The 23,101-nt window shown below is 34.7% G+C and overlaps 2 protein-coding genes across 5 annotated transcripts; one reads left to right on the top strand and one right to left on the bottom strand.

The window, feature by feature from the left end:
- The first annotated feature begins 2,388 nt into the window (after positions 1–2,388).
- Positions 2,389–10,370, top strand: LOC132162651 (3-hydroxyisobutyryl-CoA hydrolase-like protein 1, mitochondrial). 3 transcript variants are annotated; one of them, XM_059572937.2, is made up of 14 exons: positions 2,389–2,583; positions 2,666–2,746; positions 3,498–3,566; positions 3,708–3,771; positions 4,344–4,423; positions 4,961–5,044; positions 5,478–5,562; positions 6,443–6,528; positions 6,617–6,738; positions 7,203–7,263; positions 9,443–9,541; positions 9,637–9,738; positions 9,823–9,864; positions 9,977–10,370. In XM_059572937.2, the coding sequence occupies exons 1-14, from the start codon at positions 2,458–2,460 to the stop codon at positions 10,094–10,096; spliced, it is 1,221 nt and encodes a 406-aa protein (XP_059428920.1). In that variant the 5' UTR covers positions 2,389–2,457; the 3' UTR covers positions 10,097–10,370. The 3 variants fall into 3 exon arrangements, with proteins under 3 accessions (XP_059428920.1, XP_059428928.1, XP_059428932.1); XM_059572949.1 differs by having other exon boundaries at positions 2,494–2,583; positions 3,713–3,771; XM_059572945.2 differs by lacking the exon at positions 3,498–3,566.
- A 903-nt stretch (positions 10,371–11,273) lies between these two features.
- Positions 11,274–22,921, bottom strand: LOC132179536 (Translation elongation factor EFG/EF2 protein). 2 transcript variants are annotated; one of them, XM_059592282.1, is made up of 21 exons: positions 22,338–22,921; positions 21,122–21,343; positions 20,418–20,539; positions 20,176–20,326; positions 19,859–19,930; positions 17,731–17,826; positions 17,548–17,636; positions 17,348–17,414; positions 16,379–16,417; positions 16,022–16,082; positions 15,250–15,359; positions 15,080–15,154; positions 14,909–14,977; positions 14,634–14,755; positions 13,709–13,834; positions 13,405–13,525; positions 13,144–13,244; positions 12,998–13,058; positions 12,037–12,090; positions 11,793–11,934; positions 11,274–11,612 (listed from the first exon to the last, which is right to left on the bottom strand). In XM_059592282.1, exons 1-20 carry the CDS (start codon positions 22,743–22,745, stop codon positions 11,833–11,835), a joined length of 2,268 nt encoding a protein of 755 aa, XP_059448265.1. In that variant the 5' UTR covers positions 22,746–22,921; the 3' UTR covers positions 11,274–11,612; positions 11,793–11,832. The 2 variants fall into 2 exon arrangements, with proteins under 2 accessions (XP_059448265.1, XP_059448256.1); XM_059592273.2 differs by having other exon boundaries at positions 11,274–11,934.
- Between the last annotated feature and the right edge of the window lie 180 nt (positions 22,922–23,101).

Below are 23,101 nucleotides of genomic sequence, written 5' to 3'. Positions count from 1 at the left end.
AGGTTGGGGAAGGTTTGTTCCTGGGTGGATAGAGGTCTCCAACACTTCTATGAGGAGGTGAGTTTCTTCTCTTTCATTCATTTTTTTTTTTTTTGGTCTTTTACTAGATACAATTAAAATTTTCCTAGATATGACCTGTCCATTTTTTTTATTTTTTTTTTCTCGACTTTGCTTACAAGACATAAACTCCTCAGGAATTTGGATCGAAAAGTTAGACATTGCTTATTTTGTTTTTTGTTTTTTGTTTTTTTGTTTTTATAATTTTTTGAAAACTTTGTAGAAATATATGATGGGAAGAGAAATATAAAAGAAAAAGAGAAATAGTAGAGAGAGACGTGTGGACTACATTTTTAGTGTATTGAATTATTTTGTGTGAAGTTTTACGTAAATTTCTATTTATAAAGACGTTAGGAGTGTTAAACAAATAAATTAGTAGACTAAAGTAAGGTAATAAACCCTAAAATGAAAATGAATTGTAATAAATCTAACAAGGAAAGAAATAAACTAGAGAATAATATAAAATATTCTTAAAAAAACTTGAAAGACTAATTTTTAAACAAGACCATTTTTTTGTTCTTATTATTTGATATTTTAATAGATACTTCATGATTTTATTCTTTCAGTATTTGCCAATTTTAGAGACCTTTAATTTACTTTAATTTATGTGGTGAGGCATGGTAACTTAATTGACATTAAACAAAGAGATCGAGGCAGGTATTGCACCAGGGCAATATCTATTTGAGAAATGATAAATGCATAATTTTTTTGTACAACTTTGGCTCAATTTTTCTATTATTTTTTATTTTATTTAAAAAAAAAAACAAAGTAAAAAAAAAAAAAATTCTAAAGCAATAACATTGTATGCGGGCCCTTTTTTTTTTTTTTTTTTTTTTAATTTGGTATTTAAAAAAAAAAAATAGTATTTTTCTTCATAAAAATGGTCCTTTTTTTATGAAGAAAAATAGTATATTTTTTTTCTTCATAAAAAGTCATTATTATGAGGAAAAATACAATTTTTTATATATAAAAAAAATACTAAATAAAAAAGGACCAAATATGATGTATTGCTTCATAATTTTTTTTAAAAAAATTTTAAATTTTTTTTTTTTAATTTTTAAAATGACCACATAAGAGAAAAGTTGGGTTAAAGTTGTGCCAAAAAGTTGTGCCTTTATCATGCCTCTATCTATTTTATCAGTAATACTAAAAGTTCTTATTTTGTCAATTTAAAATATGAAGTGACTTTTAAAATTATCATTTAATTAAAATTCAATAATGATTAATCACAAGCCAGATAGTAATTTTAAGAAAGACATCATTCTTTGATGGACACGAGAGAAACTTCTTTATAAGCAGTTTATTTTAAATAGACAATTTAGATCATAACTACAACAAAAAAGGAAAAAATACAAAATAATTTATTGTGATTTATTAAATTTGAGAGTCTTCCTTGAGTCTTTCCAAATATGATGGAACTTTTAAAATTATATCATATCATATATATATAAAAGCCGAATCACTCTTTAGAGGTAGTCTAGAATTGCGATATGTTGCATTAACCCATTTTTTTAAAAGGCTAAGCCGGTTTTTTAAGGCATAATTTTTGAACCAATTTTTTAAGAGTTGACCGATTTTTACTTAAAAAACCGGTCATTAAATTTGCGTAATTAAGGGCATTTAATTATATTTCAAGAGTTTTTTATATATAAAAATTATTCAATAAATTAAGTATTATTAATGTCCAAATCTAATAAGGAAACAAATAATACAAATCTTATTTTTTCCCTCTCTACACGTTTTCATATTTATTAAGTAGTGAACCGCTCCTTTAATATATGTATTAATACCTTACTTAAAAAATCTTAATTAATTACTCCAAACAATCATAATTAAAATCTAATATATGCGATTAAAAAAAAAAAAACCATAAAATTCGCAATATATATATTGGATTTTAGAAAGAAAAAAAAACAAAAAGAAAAAGGAAAAATTGTTGTGACATAAGATGCGTTTAAATTTTAAAATTAAATTATAATGAAGAATTTCGAGCATAGTACAGGTTATGTGTTAATTACTATTAAATTTAAGATGATTATTATTGAATTTTAATTTATTGATATTTTAAAAGTCACATATATGACACTCGCAACAACTCGTCCTCCTTATATTTACGAGATACAAGAAAAAATAATTTACTTAATAAAAAATTTTGATAGTATAATACTTCAGGCTCAATAAAAATGTGACACGTGTCCTATTGTAATTAGTGTCAAATCTGTGAGCGAAATTTGATAGGGTCACAACATTTAACCGAATTTCAATCCGATCCGAAATAAAGAGTATTTTTTTTTTACCTTTTTTATTCGTTTAATTCGTTTTTTAACATTCCTAAGCTACGCCAGCTTTATTTCTCCAAAGGCTAGGGGAGCTTGGAGAATTTGGAAGAGTGAGAGGGAGATGATGCAGAGGTTTAAGGCAACCTTATTGCTGAGGCGCAGCCTTCATAGCCCTCTCTTCCTCAACCACCACAGAACCCTCTGCTCTCTTCCGGACAGTGCTCTTGCCGAGGACCTTGACAGCCAAGTCAGTTTCCCGATCACCCTTTTGTCTGTTTCCTTTGTTTAAGCCAAACCATAACTCTCTCTCTTTCTCTCTCTCTGTGCAGGTATTGGTTGAGGCCAAAGCTTGGTCCAGAACAGCGATTCTGAACAGACCCTCGGTGCTCAATGCTCTCAGTACAGCAATGGTGTGTGCTCTCATTTTACCATGTCATTAACACGTTTTTTTGTGTGTTTTTTGGCGTTATCTTATACTCATACTTTACTTGAAAATGGGGTTATCTTATTTCAAGTGGTTTGGATAAACTTTCTTCCTCTGTGTGTGCTTTTGGCTATGGGGTCGGCACCCAAAGTTGAAACCTTTGAATTCAGGTTGTTATCTTATATCCAATTGGATCAGTTGAAAGAGTTATTATCTGGGTATTTGTTATTCTAGTGTCTGGTCGACAACCATTATGTATAATTGGGTTTTTTTTGGTGGTATCTTATACTCGTACAGTAATTGAAAATGGGGTTATCATATTTCTAGTGATTTGGATACACTTTCTTCCTCTCTGTGTTTTTGGCTATGGGGTTGGCACCCAATGTGGAAACCTTGGAATTCAGGTTGTTATCTTATATCCAATTGGCTCAGTGGAAAGAATTATCTTCTGGATATTTATTCTTCTAATGTCTGGTTGACAACCATTATGTATAATTGGGTTTAGCACCTTCCGTAATTCTCTGTAACAGTGTTGTTATATTCCCTCCAGTTGGTTCAATTGAAAACTTCTTGGTCATTTTGTTTAGGGTGTTTGCTTGACAACTATTATGCATTGTTATTAACTTGATTTTGTTCCTGGTGGCCCAATTGTATACTTTTTGTGATATGGGTTTTATGTTGTTCTATGAAACTAACAAGAAAGATATGTGACTTAATGACGCATCTTTGATTTCTAGGGGGCTAGATTACAAAATCTGTACACATGTTGGGAAAATGATCCTGATATCGGTTTTGTGGCAATTAAGGTAAAGATATCTATGCCGTTATCAGTTGTTGGATTCATATATTTGTAGTATTTTGAATTTTTGAGTGCGAATGATAATATTTAGCGGTGATTATTTTTTGCTGAGGAACTACTTAAAACATTTTTTTTGCTTTTTATGAAGGGCAGTGGCAGGGCATTTTGTGCTGGTGGTGATATTGTGACACTTTATCATATGATAAATGCAGGTAATAGACTCTTCTAACTTTTCCCTTTAAATTTACTGGGAAAAATCTTACACTAAAAGTAATTTTTATGAAGAAAAAGGCTTTGTTTTTGGTTGTGTATGATATGGAGAATATTAGCCTTAAATAGAGGGAGGTGGGATGGGGTTATGGGATACTGTTGTTAGGGGTAAACCTATGCTAGAACTATGGAGAATATATAGCAGTAATGGGATCTTCCGTGCCTAGACAAAAGATGCTGAGTTGGAGGGAAGTTACTTGTGGCAATCTTAAGGTTAGGATAAGCAAAATTACTTGCTTACCTTTTAGAGAAAGAATTGGTAGAAGGGGTGGAACGAGCTTACCTTTTAGAGAAAGGGGAAAGGGCTTTTTTTTTTAATAGAGAGATAGAGAACATTCAATAAAATTAAGCAGTACCTGATCAACCCACCAATACTGGTCCCACCAACGCTGGGAAGGCCCTGATATGTGTCCTTGTTACTTGAGTACTTAACAATTCTTTAAGTTGGTAATCTTGTTATGAAGTTGATGATTGTTTTTGGACATTCTTTTAACCTTTGGTTTGTTCTATGCAGGGAAGATTGAAGATTGTAAGGAATTTTTTCGGAAGATATATACTTTCATATACTTTCTAGGTACATATTTGAAGCCACATGTAAGTGTTCTTTTTCCTTTTTTATTTTTTTAGTGATGCATTAGTGGTTAATATGTTGCAGGCTTTTCAGTTTTGTGACTGCTATATTACCATCAATATGTGGTAATTTTTTGCAGACTTTTCTTTGAGATACTTGGTTCTTGTTTCACTGTATTTCTATTTGGCTCCTACTTCGGTTTCTCTTTCTGTTCTTTTAACTGTGGTGTGACATTCCTCTTATTGTTATTGTTATTGTTATTATTTCCTTCGTTCTGGTTGTCTACTTGGATTTCCTAAATTTTTCTGCAAAATATTGCATTTGAGTTTTCTGTAGTTTTTTCTCCACGGTTCGAATGATAAAGAAGTCACCAAGCTCTATTTTCTGAATTAAAGTCCATTAAAAAGTCTCATATCTGTTTTCTTCCCTGTTTTTGGGTTGCTGGTGATATTTATTAGTTCTAGTTCCTTTTGTTGGAATGGAACTTGAACTTTTCCATTTATTTTAACCATACTCTAGTCCATATACTCATATTTGTGCAGTAAATAATCTCAATGCAGGTGGCTCTTTTAAATGGCGTTACTATGGGTGGTGGGGCTGGAGTTTCAATCCCTGGGACATTTAGAGTTGCAACTGATAAAACTGTATGTAGCAAGATTGCACGTACTTTTATTCTTTTCCCCCTTATCTAGTCGTTGGCTTTGATGATTGTTTTGATTCTTGTTGTTCTCACTGACTCTATTTCTTTTATGCAAGAAATTTTGTAATTATTTTGCACCCCTACATCAGACTAATTATTTATTATTATTATTATTGTTGTTGTTGTTGTTGCAAGACAATCATTTCTGTACCAAAGACTTGTCCTGTATTTCAGAAATGTTTTGTTAACTATAATGCTGAATGCTTGATTTTTTTGGATAATGAAGTGTATGACTTCTGCTTTCATTACAATACACATATACAGGAGTGAAAAACGTAGTTCTTTTTTGCAGTGACGTGCTTGTGAAAACTTTGTTTCAAATTCCTTATTTAATATTCTTTAGATATTCAAAATTAATTTATTCTTACAAATCACAGGTTTTTGCTACCCCTGAAACTCTAATTGGTTTCCACCCTGATGCTGGCGCATCATTTTACCTCTCACATCTACCTGGTCACCTGGGTATGCTGGCAGTTACATTATAGTTTTTCCTGTGCTATCAAAATATGATTTATTACTGATATTCTTGCAGATAATATGTTATGTTTGGAGATATTAATGGAAGTCCCATATAATTCTATTTCTGGTCCTCGCATAAGTCTGATGATAGCAATATGTTAAGTCATTTTTGATGTGATTAACATTCTGCCCCTTGTGAATTTACCTCAATCTTTTATGATTTCCCTATAAACATTGATGAGGAGAAATTTAAGGGACGGATAAACTTGGTAAGTTTGTGATGATATCTATATGTTAAGTCATTGTTGATGTGATTAACATTCTGTCCCTTGTAAATTTACCTCAATCTTTTATGGTTTCGCTGTAAAGGTTCATTAGAAGAAATTTAAGGGACGGAGGAACTTGAAAGTTTAAAAGGCCTCAGTAATTGACACCATACTTAGTTTCAGAAGAACAGAAGTGAATTTCAATGCTTCTGCAAAATATTTTTATTTAAAGTTCTCTTCTTCTTGTATCTAGAAGCACACAACTTTCAGCAATGTTATTTAAGTAAATTGCATTAGGACTATACTTATCAAAAAAAAAAGTAAATTGCATTAGGACTTGTGAATATGATGACATTGTTGTAAGGATATTGCATAACAAACTCTACCAAAGTTTGTTCATTCATCCTTGAAATTGGTCTAAACTCTTCATGTGTTGAGGCACCATAATGGCTGGGTGACTTTAGTTCAATGTTGTTTTCTGAGTCTTTTATGGGGCTAACTTTTTGGGCCCTTTCTGTACATCAGAGAATGTTGACAATATAATTAGGAATTGATAACTAGGTGTTTGCCATTGATAAAGAACTTTTTGCTATTGAACTAATGCACATTTTTCATAGGGGAGTACTTGGGTCTAACAGGAGAAAAACTCAGTGGAGCGGAAATGATTGCTTGTGGGCTTGCTACACATTATGCACATACTGCAGTTACGTTTGTTGGATCCTTATCTTTAGTTTTCCAATCATCTTTCCTGCTTATATAACATTAGTGTGATTGCTTCTTTTTTACCGCAGAGGCTTCCATTAATTGAAGAACAACTTGGAAAATTGGTTACTGACGATCCTTCTGTCATTGAGACTTGTTTAGAAAAATATAGTGAGCTTGTCTATCCAGATAAGACTAGTGTAGTCAACAGGTACGTTTTATGAAACAGATTTGGATTAGGTGCTATAAAAAAAATTACATCCATATGATGTAGTTTTTTCAACGGTCCAGATTTATTTCCACATTTTAGAGAGAGAGAAGTTAAATCTGGACCGTTGAAAAAACTTTCGCACATGTGCTGTAGTTGGAACTTCACCGTTGAAAAAACTATCACACATATGCTGTAGTTTTTTTACAGCACTTAACCTTATAAAACCAGCTTCTCATAGAGATTTAGTTACATTTTAGAGGACAAAAATTTTCTCTCTTAAACAATATCAATTCAAACTATTTAGAATGTCATTAGCTTTGGAAGAAACTCTCAAGATTAATGCCTATTCCATCTTCATGACAATTGAACTTTCGATTGAAGTTTTGATATTAATGTTCAGTGCTCATTCCGTGTGCATTATAATTTAAATTTTGCTGATCTTTTTATTCTGCCATTTTGTCTAGATTTGAAATGCTTGATAAATGTTTCAGCCATGACACAGTTGAAGAAATTATCGATGCTTTGGTAAGCATATTTTTATTTTGCATATATCCTCTCTGTTCAAAAATATTATGGGTCAATATTTTAATAAATTTTCGTGGTCATTTATGCATAGGACGTGTTGTTCAACTTGGTTGACTTCATACTTAACTTTTTCCAGTATTTTTTTGGTTAATTGGAAGAAAGAAAATAATAGAAAACTAGAGGCACTAGAAACCATACAGCTGGGGAGAAGGGAAAATGAAAGAGAAAAATATCTATACTAACTCTTATTTAAAGAACTGTGGATCATTTTGAAAAAAAGTTTTGCTTCAAGTAGGCAATTTTCTATTTTAGCCAATCTTTATCTTCATCTCTGTGAATTGCTTCAACGATCAAGCCAACCATATAGCCAAAATATTAAATTTAAAAATTACAACTTAATAACATTACCACCTATGTCTTTAGCTACCTCAGATTAGATTAAAAAGCATGGTAGAGAGATGCATTTTATTTAAGGATAATGAAAGTGTGTCTTCAATTGGTTAACTTCCTCTTCCTTTTTCTTTTTGGCCAGTCTACATAAAGTGGATGTTGGGTCTCTTAAGTTCTTACCTTAATTGATTGGTTTTCTTATCACTCCCAATTAAGAACAGTTTCCTGTTATTGGATCACTTCCCTTGATGCTTGATTGTGGTGTTGCGGTTAGGAGTACTAAGTATTTTAAGTATGAGAATATGTGGTTGCAGTATGAGGGCTTTGTGAAACAGGTGAAAAATGGTGGATGTCCTACAGTTTTTAGGGCTCCCCTATTCTTATTATGGCATGGAAGTTGAGAGCTTTGAAAACGGATATGAAAAAATAGAATGAAGAGGTTTTTGGCAACGTTGGGAAGCAGAAAAAAAGATATTTTGGATGGAATCTGTGACCCTGATATTATTGTAGAGGGAAGACCCTAATATGATGATGAGAGGTTGAGAAAGGAAGAAATTTCTAGGGACTTGGAGAGGAAGAAATTTCTAGGTACTTGGAGAGGTTTATTCTTCTTGAAGAAATGACCTGAAGGCAAAAGTCAAGAGCTCTTTGGTTGAGAGAGGGAGACAAAAACACCTAATTTTTACGCTGGTGTCAAATTCAAATAGAAGAAATAACACTGGATTCTTTAGTTGTTAATGGGTCAATGTCAGCTTCTACAAAAGTAAGGGAGCATATTGTGCAATTTTACAATTAGCTTTATTCAGAACAATTCAGTTGGCGGCCAAAATTGGATGGTCTCTCGTTCAATTCCTTAGGAGTTGATGAGGGTTCATGGTTGGAAAGAGCTTTTGAGGAGAGAGGTTTTTGAGGTGGTGAGAGTCCTGAATAGTGATAAGGCCTAGGGCCATGATGGTTTCTTCATGGTGTTTTTTCAGAGTTGTTGGGAGGTCATTAAAGAGGATATCATGGATTTTTCAAGGATTTTCATCTGCAAGGGAAGTTTGAAAAGAGCATCAATGCAACTTTTATTTCCCTTATCCCTAAGAAAGTCAGTATCGTGGATATTAAGGAATTTTGTTCTATTAGTCTAGTGGATGGTGTTTATAAAATTATCTCTAAGGTACTATCCGAACATGCTTAAAACAGTGTTGGAGAAGATTATTTCTAGGTCTTAGAATGCGTTCATTAGGGGAGATAGATTTTGGATTTAGTTCTGGTAGCTAATGAATGCCTTGATAGTCGAATTAGATCAGGGGCATTTGGTGTGCTACGTAAATTAGACTTAGAAAAGGCCTGCCTATGATCATGTTAATTGGGAGTTCTTGTTGTATTTGTTGAGTATATGTGGCTTTGGGGAGAAATGGATAGCTTGGATAATTCATTGTATTTCTACGGTACATTTCTCCATTCTTATCAATGGATTTCCCACTGAATTTTTTAACAGTGCTCGTGGATTGAGACATAAGGATCCTTTAGTTGTCTCTTATATACTTCATTACTTCTTGTGTACTCAAGTTACGCTCCTCTGCTTTTTTTAATAAGATTGAATTACTTTTTTTTTTTTTTTTTTTAAAAAAAAGGTTCTGACCTGAAGGCTGGGCCATACGAGTTGTAGTTGCCGAACACCAACATTATCATCTATATGATGACAATTTAAAATAAAATTTATGGGATTTCTCTAAATTATGACATCCTATAACTTTGGATAAAACTTGTGATTGTCCCATTAAAATAAACATTTTGTCAGGAGACTGAGGCTAGTAAAACAAACGATGCGTGGTGCGCTTCCACCCTAAGGAGACTCAAGGAAACCTCACCATTAAGCTTGAAGGTTTCTTTGAAATCTGTAAGTTCCTCATACTCATGCTTCGCCGCCTTCTTTTTCTTTTTTTCCTTTTAAGAAACAATTGCATTACGATCTGATCCACCATACCGGCTCAGATACGAGAAGGAAGATTTCAGAGCCTTGATCAGTGCTTAATCCGTGAGTACCGAATGTCCCTACAAGGAATATCTAATCTGATTTCAAGAGACTTTCGCGAGGTATAAAATCTCTTGATTTTCTTCGTAGGAGAACAAACTTTCATAATCGTAATTACCTCATTTTGTTTTATATATGTTCTTCAGGGGGTTAGGGCACGGATGGTAGACAAGGACTTGGCACCAAAGGTATCAACTGCTTATATTCTCTTGTTGATTATCTGATTCATTGGTGACAATATTCTTACCCTATTATTTTGTTTGAGCAACTGTCTGTTGTCATGTTTCTTAAAATATGCAGTGGGATCCTCCGAGCTTGGAACAAGTGTCTGAAGACATGGTGGAGCACTATTTTTCCCCGCTTAGTGAATTCGAGCCTGATCTTGAGCTGCCCACGAAACTTCGAGAAGCATTCTCGTAGTTCATCTAGTTGTAACAAGTTGCTTTCTGCTTGTATGCTCACAAAACTTAGAGAAGCATTCATGTGGTTCATCTAGTTGCAATGACGCTTACAAAAAATAATGTAGGAGCAAAGCCAATAGGTATTTTGCAGGAAACTGCCTAAATTGTAGCCTCTCATCAAGGACAATTATCCATGGAAAGGGGAAAACTATCCCACGATTTTGTTGCTTATTGGTGACCTTGGGGTAAAAGGATTAATAAACAAAAAGAAATCTTTGGCTTTTGGACTCTTATTTTGCTTGTCATTATGGATCTTTTTATATGACGGAAGAAGAAATTCTCGGCGTGTAGAATGGACAAGATCCTTTCCATTTCATGATTCAGATCATATTATATTGCCACGTGATTTAAAAATTTTAAATGATGTGGCACTACGTACACCACTAGATGCTGTTAACCTGGCTCCAAATGTGTTTTAAGTAATAGCGGACCACCAAGCACAAGGCAATGGAATCGAAAATCAACTCTGCTGATCAAATTGCTTTGCAATTTGGAATTTGGGAAGACTCAAGAAATATGCATTGCAATTTGGAAGGATGTAGCTAAACTTAAATTGCTTTGCTTGTCCAACTTCTGCAAGTTTTACTAATTCCTTTCCATTTTGACTTTTCTCTCCATCCAAACAGGGGAGCACGGTATGTTAAACTCAATTCGGTTTAAAATATTTGGGGTTTCTTAATCCTAACAAGTTATAAAACTTTGATGCTGTACAAAGCATTTGATTACATTTTCCTTTTCCAACGACACACCTTCTAATGCTGTTTAGGCGGTTTCTTCATCCTTCATGCTTTCTTAAAAGTCGCTATACATTTGAACTTTCTTATGACAAAAAAACAAAACTGAAAGTGTGATAACTTTCAATTTGTGCTATAGCCTAAAAAGGAAAACAGAATACTTTCATCGAAAACGATTCCATGCAAGAAACTGTTGAAAAAATGAGTTATTTCATTAAAAAAAAAAAAAAAAAAAAAATTGTTTTGTTTTAAGTAATGAAGCTTCCATAAACACTCAATATAGAAGAAAAAGCACCATCTCTTAGAAACATTCCTGCAGATAAAAGAAACATAAGGGCTGAAATTTGACTATGCAGGCATCACTTCCATGGAGAAATTAGAGCTTACTTGAAAGCTAAAATCTGTTCTAAGCACCCACTCAATTCAAATTATTCTTTCCAGACATCGACCAAAATACATGGAAGTAATTGAGACTTGTGTTTAGAATTGAAGTGTTTATACAGAAAAGAATTCGGCAAAATTTGCATGACATAATTTTTCAAAACAAATTGACAAATAGTAGCAGCTTCACTATAGATGCATTCCCAATATACAAATCCAATTGCTTTCGTACATGCTAGCTCCGTAATTTTTGAAGCGTATAATTCAAGGAACGGCACAATGAGAACGCCAATACAAACATTATCTGTCTCTCTATGAAGAGAGAAACACTTTCAGCTATTATGATACATGCTTCTCTGACTGGAAAGTACAGTAGTTTTATACATCAGTTAAACCAAAAATGGGCAGTTTAAATTTATTTCTGCTTTTCAAAATTCATTGACCGCCACACGATCAAACTTATCGCCTAAATAATCATCTCAATAAGCTTCTATATTTGAAAGAGAAAAAATCACTATAAGAAGATAAATTTTACCCTACCAATGAATATAGGGGGAAATGCTTCAATTGAAACTCCCAGCTAGTCGGCCTTTGTGCCCTTGTGAGCGTTTACTAATTGCGTCTGCACATCGTGAGAAACTGCCGAATGCTCTTTGTACTCCATTGTAAATTCGCCTTTTCCCTGCACAGATAAGAGGCATGCATCAACAAGACAAATCTTGACACTTAAAACTGGAAAACAAGTAAAACGCTATTTCTATTTACAGTAGAATTTCTGCTTTACCTGTGTCATTGACCGAAGAGCCGTTGAATACCCAAACATATTGTTCAGAGGAACCTGGAAAGACAACAAAAAGATTTCTGAGAAGCTTATTACCACTAAAACCGCCAAAGATTTCAACTGCTACCAACATCAACAACAAAAACACTTCTTTTTTAATTTTTTGGTCTTGGAATGGCAACAATGTGAAAAACATCAGCACGGCGGCACACTAACTTGGGTTCTTTTTTTACTAGCATAACAATTCTAAAGTTTTGAATCAAACAATTCTCAGTAAATTAATTGTTAATGATACACAGCAAGTGAACAGCACATTGGTAAAATAATCCTTGATCTGAAATTAATCATCATACAATTAAAATCAACATGGATGTTATTATGGATTAAAAGGTTCCATGAATAGTGATCAGATGCTACAATTCAAGGCAAAAATAAAAAATTGATGAGAACTAATAGGAAGAAGCAAAGATAGTAACTAGATACATATGAATTGGGAGAAAATTTTGATGAATCCCTATGTTATCACATATACAAATTTATAGAAAAACAACGTCCTGAAAAAAGCTAGCAATCTCCTATGAGCAAAGCCAATGCCGATATCAGAATTTTAAGTGAAAATAAAGCTAGAAAGTGATAGGAATACATGATTACTTGATGTCAGACTTCTAGAGCACAATATAAGCACGCATATGCTGCCAAGCAAAGACAGACCTGATGTTTGTAGACCAGACAAGACAAATTATAGTTTGACTTGAACATCTACGGACCAATCAAAGAAACTATTTCCTCTATTCATTCAAGAACATGACTTTGATATTCCAAAATTCAGTAGGTCCATAATAAAAATAAACCCGAGCATTGAAGACATGCAGTAATTGGAAAAAAAGGTGGTACCAGCATTTTTTGGAAATATGGCAGGAATGCAAAAAATATGCATACATTTAACCCAAAAAAAGAAGCTTACGTTGGCAGCAATTACAGAGTCATCTCCCTCCTGGTCATTTCCGACGATGACACCTTTTCTCCTATCATATGATAAATGCACAGATATTATCAGTTACAGAAGTCGTAAGGAACTTCATAATATTCTGGTAAAAGTTAAATGCTCACTTGTTAATATCACCAGCAACAGTGCCCTGAAATTCTGTAGGAACTTTTAATTCCACCGACATGATGGGCTCCAAGATTACTGGTTTAGCAGCTGTATAGCACTGTTTCAAAAAATGGACTTATAAACATATGAATGTAAAAAAAGCCTAGCAGTTAGGTTGAAATAATATTTAAAAAGGTAAGAATAGGCCACTGCATCAAAAGATGGAATAAATTCATTTTACAAAGAATTACACCCTGAACACAAGATACAAGAATGACCTGTCTAAATGCATATATTGAAGCTAACTTGAATGCAAGTTCACTGGAATCCACGGCATGGGAAGCACCATCTGTTAAAACAACACGAAGATGTTCGACTGGATGTCCAATTAATGAACCCCTGTACATGCAAGAGCAAACAGGTGCATCGTGACAAGCATCATACCAATTCATATTCACAATGAAAACTAGGCGCATGTTATGATAGAAAACCAATAATAATTGTACAAAAGATAATAATAAAGGCCTAAAATAACCTTAACAAAAATTCATGCAATATCATAGACAACATAATAGTACTCACGAATTTGCTGCTTCTTTAAAACCTTTCTCAATTGCTGGAATGAAGTTCGATGGTATAGCTTGCCCAACAATCATGTTATCAAATTCAAACTTAGTTGATGACCCCGGAGGAAGTGGCTCAATGTATCTAGCCAATATATAAAAACAAGAAGAATAAATAGCCAAATAACAGAGAAAAGCAAGCTATTTACAGCTACTTCACATCAGAACCAGCTACTCTTGCCAAGGCATTGACATTATATTATGGTAATTTGGTATGGTGAAGATGCAAAGAGCCAAAGGCATAGCCCAGGAAAATCACAGGTTTACCTAGGCATTGGTGTGGGTACCCAATAGCCACCCAATTTATGTGCTACATAAATCATACACCTGGTATTGATATTTTGACCAAATTTAGACGTTAATAAATATATTTTTTTAACAAAGATACTGAAAATTTTTATGGGCATAAAACTAATTTGGCATAAGTTCTCTAGCAACAAAAGAGATAATATAACAAGAAACATCATCTCTATCATGCATGTGGTGAACTATCAAGGATATAAATATTTAGTCAATTTAAACATCAATTCCATTACAATAAGCAAGGTGATTTTACAATTAACTTTGAATCACTCATCAAAAGGAAACCTTTTTTTTTTTTTTTTTTTTTTAAGAAGAGAATCCACCATTTCTAATAACAATTTTTTTGGTCTTCAAGTAATGCTGACATTAAGGTACCCCATGATCAGATAATCCTCTTTGTTCCATTAATACCTTGAGATGGATAAAGGTTTATATAACACACCATGTCTAATATGGGCATTTAACAGGATCAGCATGGAAAAAGGAAAAGATTAAACAAGATATACAAATGACAGGTAAAAAGAAATGAAATTCACCAAGTGTCTTAGGTATAAGGATAAACCCAAAACAGTTCTCCTTACCCACAAACACGTCCATATTGACCTTGTCCACCAGTTTGCTTCTTATGTAAATAATCAAACTCAGCACGTTGAGTAACAGTTTCTCTGAAATTTACACGTGGCTTACCAACAGTTGCATCAACCTACTCAAGGAAAGGTGAAAGAAGAAGAATTGAACCATGATACAGGACTGCAGACTTCCAGTAATAAACAAAACTGAAAAAAAATCCTAATTTTATACATTAAAAAAAAATAAAAATAAAAGAAAAGGAAAAAAAGACAGAAAGGATGAGCACCTTATACTCTCTCCTAATCCGCTCAACATATATGTCCAAATGCAGCTCTCCCATCCCAGAAATAATTGTCTACTTGGGATAAAAATAAAATGACAAGGTAAGGCATCATAATTGCTTTGTAAACTCAAATTATAAGGGGAAAGTACGAGAAAACATATTTACAAATTAGACCTGCCCACTCTCAGCATCCAACCCAACTCGGAAAGTAGGATCTTCTCTCTGGAAACGATTCAAAGCCTTCGAAAACTATCAAAAAGAAAACAAGAAAATTGTCATGTAATGTGGAATACTAACAAATACGCATGCACGCATACATACACACTTAACCAAAAACAACTAACCTGTCCTCCTGTATCTTTCGAAACTGGTTGAACAGCTAAAGACATCACTGGCTCAGGGACATTCATAGAGGTCATGGTGTACTTAACTGACCCATCAGTAAATGTATCTCCTGTTAACAAAAGAAAGCATAAACTAAGGAAAATTCAGAAAGGCAAAACAGAAGAAACAACTAGGAAAAAAATATCATAACCATCAGGTTTCAAAGCTTCAAACCCAACTATAAGCAGTTTACGTTATTAAATCTACTCCAAATATACCAGTATTTCAAAAGATGCGGGATCCATCCCCAACCTTGAAGGAGACAAAGTTTGAGAAATTCCCCCAGCCATTCCTAATATTCCTCAAAAGGCACACCCTGTAGGGCTCTCGAGCTTCTTCTGAAGATCAACCCCTTTTTTGGACCCCATACTTCTCAACAATCACTTGTCTCCATTTTGACATTTCCCTTTCTCTTTTAGAAACTTCAACTTGCACTAGTTCCTCAGTGTCTGGTTTGGAAGGCAGGATATCCCAACCCTACTATCATTATGCCTTTTCAATTTCACTTGGTTCAACTCTAGTTTTGACCTTTTTTTCATATGTGGGACTCTCTACCTTCTTGGGTAGATAATTGATCTTCATTTTGATAGTGAGTAGTTTTTATAATTATAAGTCAAAATAAGAAAAATAAGCGAACTGGGGGAGGTTACCCACACGCTACACAGACAACTAAGGAAAACAACACAGAACTACAAAATATCATGTGCACATAAGCAAAGGGATAAGTGTGACCTGATGCACACTCTACACCAAATACAGCAACTATTTGCCCAGCATGTGCCTCTTGAATATCCTGTAAATAAAAAGACCCCGAGAAGAAGGAAAAAGAAGAAGAGTAAATTAACTGAAGTTAAAACCATATAACTCAACAACTCTAATCTATTCATCTAACCTAAAAGAGTTTTACTCTGGAAGATTAGAATGAGACCTACCCCAACCCCACCCCATTACCACCTGAGCCATGGCCCAGGGACTAACAGAAGACATCATATAGATGTTTGATTTCTGAAATTTTGATTTCACATATAGAAAGGCCCAATCTTATTATTAGCATTAACTACTACAATGAATGTTAAAGCAAAAACTAACCTCCATCTCATCAGAATGCATCCGAACCAAGCGAGGAACCTGAAAGAAGAGGATAATATAACCTTATCCAGTAAATTTACTTTAGAAATTCAATCAGAGTGTCTTGAGTTACGAAAAACAGACATGCCAGAGAATTGAGTAATGAAATCAAACTATTTTCCAAAAGTTAAAGGATGTAGTACTCCAGCTTATATCATTAACCAATGCACAAGTCCACAACACACAAATGACACATCTTACCACATCAAGCCATAACTATGAGCCTTGCAATCACATAAAGAAAAAAATATCCGAGTCACCTTGCATTTGATACTGAAACGGTCATAATATATGCAAACACCAGACTGTCCTATATACTCTCTGTGTCCCACAATGTTAGTCCCTTTCCCATTTTAAGATGTTTCACAATGGATTTCCAATTTGAAATTTCATATGTAAAATTTTTTAGTTTCTTAAACTACCCACTTACGGGAAAATCTTAGAATATTCTACAAAAGTTACTACATATAAAAACAGGGTTACTTAAGGAATTTTGTCACTTTTACAACAAGGGAACATTTATGTTCTCGTAAAAAAATTGGATTCTTGAAAAGGGACTAGCAAAGTGGGATCAAAGGATTATCATATTAGCCAACTCAACACAATTCAAGTTCTTCCAAAATTGTTCAAAATGATGGACCATAAAGGAATCTCATATTGAAATATTTCAGAAAGGAAAATATTCTGGAAGAATGATAAGTTCAACAACATAAACTTGTTCGCATTCACATATCATTTTCTTTCAAATGACACAGGAATATGTAAAATGGAATAATTGAAAGCGTGTTTGCATCTCATTTTCTTTCAAATGACACTTGTATATGTGAAATGGAATAATTGATAACATGAATCAGAACAGATGATCTCAAGCCTATGGCATAACTTGAATTGAAAACAACCAAGCTAGTACATCACATGACTTGAACTGACCTTAATCTTCTTTCCAGTGTTTATGTTATATATAAAATCACCCTTCCGAATAACACCTTCGTAGATTCTTCGTTAAAAAACAAAAGTTGTTAGCATAAGCGTTCATCTACAAGGCTGAGTGCTAACACAGCCCAGTACAGGAATGCAATAATAATACAGTTGGACTAGCATAGAATAAAAGTACCACCTCTCAGGCATACCTTAGATATGTCAACTGACCAAAGCGCCCTTCCTCCAGTTTAAAAGCTAATGCCACAAGAGGTCCATTAGGAGTTCCAGACAATGTAACCTACATGAGAATGAAATATATTAGTTCCCTAGTGAGGTTTTATAACAAATAACATTACACAAAATTCAAAACCCAATTTTGAGCAACTGAATACCTTCTCTTCATTATTTGTTTGGTCAAGAGCATAGTTACTAACTTCAATTGGACAAGGCAAATAACTAAGTACACCATTCAGAAGTGGTTGTACTCCCTGTAGTCCAGAAAGAGCAAAAGATGAGGAATATAATAGACAGACATCTGATAGTTGCACAAACAAGTAGTATATATAATTTCTTTACCATGCACTACCACACGTACCCTGGTAGGGCATATAGAATAAAATAAAATGCTTGCTTATATCTAATAAGCTTCCATAATGGCAATAACAGCCTCAATCATCGTCCACATAGACCGCAAATAGTCTCCACAAAGGCATGCGAGAAAATGTAACTTGACAGGTCACAATGTAATCTATCTAACCAGCATTACTTCATAAAGAACTAAACAATTATTGAAAGAGAGAAAATCTGTAACGTACTTAGAGATTAACTCTACTTATACTCACCATGAAATCTACCGAATTGGCAGTGCACACATATATCTTTAGGGAGATATGTTGCTTTGGGGGGAAATGGAGAGCTTAGATAGTGCATTTAATTTCTACAGTGCTACTTCTGGATTCTTTAGCTAGCAGATCTAATTCCAGTTGGAGATGCAGGTGATGTAGAAGGTTTGGCAAGTATTCTTGGTTTTTAGAGTGGCATCTTTGTCAATAAAGTATTTGGGTCTTCCCTTGGGAGCTTCTTGTAAGGCTACATCTATTTGGATGGTAATATTGAAAAAATGGAACCTTGTTTGGCTAATTGGAAGAGGCTTTATCTGTCTAAGAGAGGCAGATGGAATTTGATAAAAACACTCTTACCAATTAGCCTACTTGTTATTTGTTTCTCTTCTCTATTAATGTAGGCGTGGCTAATAGGCTTGAAAAACTTCAGATGTGAATTTTTATGGGGTGGAATTGGGGATGAGTTTTAAGTTTCATTTACTTAAATGGCCAACAATTTGTACTCCAGTGAAATGAGGTGGTTGGGGGTAAAGAAACCTAATTCAGTTTGATCAAGCTCTTTTGGGAAATGGTTATGGCATTAGGCTATGAAGAGGTAGGCTTTGTAGAGATCGGTGGTGGAAACTAAATATGATAGTTTTGGAGGAGGTTTGTGTTCCAAAGAGGTAGCAAGGCCTTTAGAGTGGCTGTGTGAAAATATACAAGGCTAGGTTAGGTTTATCCATGATCTGAGGTGTGGGGAATGACCCCTGAAAATTTATTTCCCGGACTTGTTTAGTATTGCACGTTGTAAGGACATGTGCATGGTAGATCATATGCAGTTTTGAAATGGAAATCCTCAATGGAATATATTTTTTACTAGACCAGTGTGTGATTGGGAGGTGGATTTGGTATCTTCTTTCTTTTAGCTGTTATATTCTATCAAATTAAGGCAAAGAGGTGATGATATAATATGTTGAATTCCTTCCAAAAGGCGTAAGTTTGAAGTGAGGTTCTATATCATGTGTTATCCATTTCTACTAGTTCCCATTTTCCTTGGAATAGTATTTGGAAGGCTCGTTCGAAAGTGGCGTTCTTTGTGTGGAAAATGGCATTAGGAAGAATCTTGACATTGAAACCTGAGGAAGAGGAACGTTATAGTGGTTGATTGGCTTTGTATGAAAAAGTGAGAGCTCATTGATCACCTTATTTTTCACTATGAAGTGGAAAGAGATATATGGAGTTCATTTTTCCATCTTTTTGGTGTTAATTGGGTTATGCCTAGACGGGGTAAGAGTGTTGTTGGTGAGTTAGAGAGGTCATGTGGGAAGCCTCAACATTTTTGAAAGTTTGGAGGTTGGCTCATTTGTGTTTAATGAGGTATATTTGGAAAGAGCGGAATGCAAGGAGGTTTAAAGATCTCGATACTTCAGCAGTAGAGCTAAAAAATATTATGTCCAAATCCTTTTATACATGGACAACAACACATAATAGCCTGCAATTTTTTTTTTTTTTGTCCCTAATTAGGGTTTCTCTTGTATACTTCTTATGTACAAAGGTTGCATTCCTTTGCGCTTTTCTAATGAGATTGAATTACTTATAAAAATAAAAAATTCCCTAGTGGCATTCTTTAATTACCTTGAATTAAAAATATCATCAAAATTCATTTTCAAAGTATATGAGTATATTCTCATATTACCTTGTTTTTAAATGCACTACCCATGAATACAGGTACAAATTTCCGTGCTACAGTTGCTCTGCGAATCGCCTCCTACACAACAAATGAAAAATTAAATTTCCCTTAAACATATAGTGACAACAAAAAGTTGGCAGTATTTAGCAATGAAGTAGCACTATATAAAGAATAATATTACAATACAAGGGAATTTCGATTACTTATAAAGAAAAGAAATCCTTAGGGGGGACATTGACATTTTGTTGGTAGTTTAGGGGGAACATTGACACAATTGGTAGTTTGGAGGGACATTGACAATAGGGTGGTAGTTCTGTACACACCTCAAGTTCAGTAGATGATATAGGCTCATCATTAAGAAATGCTTCAGCAAGTTTATCATCAACTTCAGAAACAGTCTCTATCAGTTCACGTCTCTTTTCTGCAGCTAAAGCCTCCATATTGGCAGGTATTTCTTCAGTAACCACTTTTTCACTGCAATATGCAACAAGATAATAAGTGGTAAATATTGGGGAAAAAAAGAAAATTTTCATTAGAAAAAAGAACACCAGTCTTAGAAACAGACCCACTGTAACCATGAAAAAAATATGCTTTTTGTTGCACAAGGTCAATAAGACCCTTAAAATCCTCCTCCAACCCAATTGGAACTTGCATGGCAGCACTGTGATGCCGGAGCTTAGACCTTGCCTACAAGATAAATCAATCTAATCAGTATATTGTTAGTGAAGATTCAAATTTATGATCATTGAAAACCAGCTTGACTAAATTGCTGAGTAAAACAAGGACAATCTACTATGTTGCAGATTATTGATCAAAATTTTATGTCTTTTGAGAATGTTGTGCTCTATGTAAGAAAAAGGAAAATTAATTATGTAAAGTCACTAAATAATGTTTGCACAAATAATAATCATGCATAAGGTATCAAGCAACAAGTAGAAGATAAAATTATTTGCCCATCCAGAAGAAGGATAATTTTTAATTACTACTAGATTTGTATCCCTAACTCCCACAGGACTTTTTGACCAACATAACTCTTTAAGTATTCAAGCTCTCAAACATGTTACAGGGAAAGAAATTCATTAAGTTCTTTCATGAAATTATGGAGGGAACCTAAAGACATATCTAGCCAGTAGAAACATGCTACGTCTTCATTATAAATAAATTGTAAACTAGATGCTCCACTTTCTGCTTACAATAAACATCAAGTAAAATCAATAAAAAACAAAAAAAGAAGATATTTTAACGATGTATCATAATTCAAGAATGTACCTGGTTCAGAACTTTCCATGGATCTGCTCCCATTCGATCAAGCTTGTTAATAAATGCAACTCTTGGAACCTCATATCTTCTCATTTGCCGATCAACTGTAATTGACTGACTTTGCACACCACCAACACTACAAAGGACAAGAATGGCACCGTCAAGAACACGCAAAGCCCTCTCCACCTCAATGGTGAAATCAACGTGACCAGGGGTGTCAATAATGTTAATCTGCAAATAGTAAATTTTCCAGATGTATGAGAAATCCAGCAAAGAGGGCAACAATTTTTTCATGAGCCAGGCTTATCAATCAATAATTCACACAAGAACAAACTTGACAATATCAACAATTGAAATTCAAAAACTTAATTTTAATCCCTCAATTTCACAGCAACCAAAGAATAAAGACTCAAAATATTTCTTCGATATTTTATCACAACAAGGGGATGCGCTAATCATGTTTGCATGATACCAAAATGACTACTCACAATCGGGACTCCCTATAAAATATTTATTACATGTCAACACAATGCTCTCATGGTTCAAAATCTTAGATCCACACAATCCTTGGTATCATCTACTGTGACGAGGTACCAAAATATCGCACTCAAATGCCTAATATCCTCAATCCTCATCAAGGAAATCCACGCTATGTTACCGTGCTTGAGCCACTTGGTAGTACCAGGTTGACTCTAATATCATCTGTCACAACATGCAAGCTACATTTGCACGATACTTGACAAGACTGGAAACTATTCCTCTACATATGCCTAACTCAAAATTCAACCTTCAACTTATCGTTTTTATTCATATCTAGTGGCTAGTGCCTCGGGAATCAGGTCCCAACTAAAGACAATGGTGGTTAACTGAACAAGACCCAAAATCTCATTCTAGTTTCTTTCCCCACATTTTCTCGGCCACCTAAGTAAACCCTACCTTACAAATACAATAGCATTTCAATAACATCTCCTCAAGCTTTAAGTATAAAATTTGTAACTTCCAATTTAATTTCTTTTCCTACATTTCCTAATCAACCAAGCAAAACCCAATTGCTTCCTTGTTGTTGGGGTGCCCACCCCCTCTTGTACTTAGTTTCCTCGTAACCCTCTTTCAATAGGGGAAAAAAAAGAAGAAAAAAAAGCAAAACCCAATTGCAATTCCTTCAAATTTTCCTACATTTTCTTACCAAACTAAACAGAGAATAACAACACAGCATATTTGATACCTGATAGTCATTCCAAGTACAGTAAGTGGCGGCGGACTGAATAGTGATCCCCTTCTCCCTCTCCAAATCCATGGAGTCCATTTTGGCTCCGACCCCATCTCTCCCTCTGACCTCGTGGATCTCGTGGATACGACCGGTGTAGAAGAGAACGCGCTCGGTGAGCGTAGTCTTGCCGGAGTCGATGTGCGCCGAGATCCCGATGTTGCGGAGCCGGTTCATCGATTCCTTCCACCAGGGCTCCTCGCCCTCCTTCGCGGCGCGTGCCAAGTTCCCAGACGAGAAGCGGCGGAGATGGAGGTTTAGGTTGTGACTGAGAAGCGCGGTCGTTGGGGAGTGGGACGGCGTCGTTTTGTTGGAGTAGAGGGTATAGAGAAGGCGGGGTGTGTGGGGTCTTGGGAAGCGAGCCATGGTGGTGGGTTGAGGGTTTGAGGGGGGTGGTCAGGTTAAACCCTAAACCCTGGAGGGCTTTGTGTGTGTCTCAGTGCGTCTGTTACTGTTGGGGAGTTGGGTCTGGGGTTTTTGGTTGGAAGGACAGCAGAGAGTAAGAAAGAAGCAGAAATGAGGCGGGTCCGGTGAAATGGATACTGTAGACGGGTTCGGGTTGGGGTTTCATGGTGCGCTTGGTGGGATAATTTGGTGGGGAAATTTTTTTTTTTTAAAAAAAAAAACACAAAGTTGGAGGTTGACTGCTATTCGTGTTCGCGTATGGATACTGTAGACGGGTATGAGATTATATTGGTTACTTTGTCTTGATTTATTTAAGG

Source organism: Corylus avellana, chromosome 2 (genome assembly GCF_965113065.1).
Source record: "Corylus avellana chromosome 2, dhCorAvel1.hap1.2, whole genome shotgun sequence".
NCBI lineage: Eukaryota > Viridiplantae > Streptophyta > Magnoliopsida > Fagales > Betulaceae > Corylus > Corylus avellana.
Note: the sequence above shows the minus strand (reverse complement) of the source record. Positions and strands in the feature narration are given on the sequence as shown.

Bases quoted from the DNA above. Each gene is read 5' to 3' on its own strand.
- LOC132162651 (XM_059572937.2), top strand. From the start codon at position 2,458: ATGATGCAGAGGTTTAAGGCAACCTTATTGCTGAGGCGCAGCCTTCAT. The intron at 5,045-5,477 runs GTATGTAGCAAG...TACAAATCACAG, and splicing joins GAGTTGCAACTGATAAAACT to GTTTTTGCTACCCCTGAAAC. The intron at 9,542-9,636 runs GTAAGTTCCTCA...ATACCGGCTCAG, and splicing joins TGAAGGTTTCTTTGAAATCT to ATACGAGAAGGAAGATTTCA.
- LOC132179536 (XM_059592273.2), bottom strand. From the start codon at position 22,745: ATGGCTCGCTTCCCAAGACCCCACACACCCCGCCTTCTCTATACCCTC. The intron at 19,931-20,175 runs GTGTGTACAGAA...TTTGTTGTGTAG, and splicing joins TATCATCTACTGAACTTGAG to GAGGCGATTCGCAGAGCAAC. The intron at 12,091-12,997 runs GTAAGCTTCTTT...TTGTCTTTCCAG, and splicing joins ACTCTGTAATTGCTGCCAAC to GTTCCTCTGAACAATATGTT.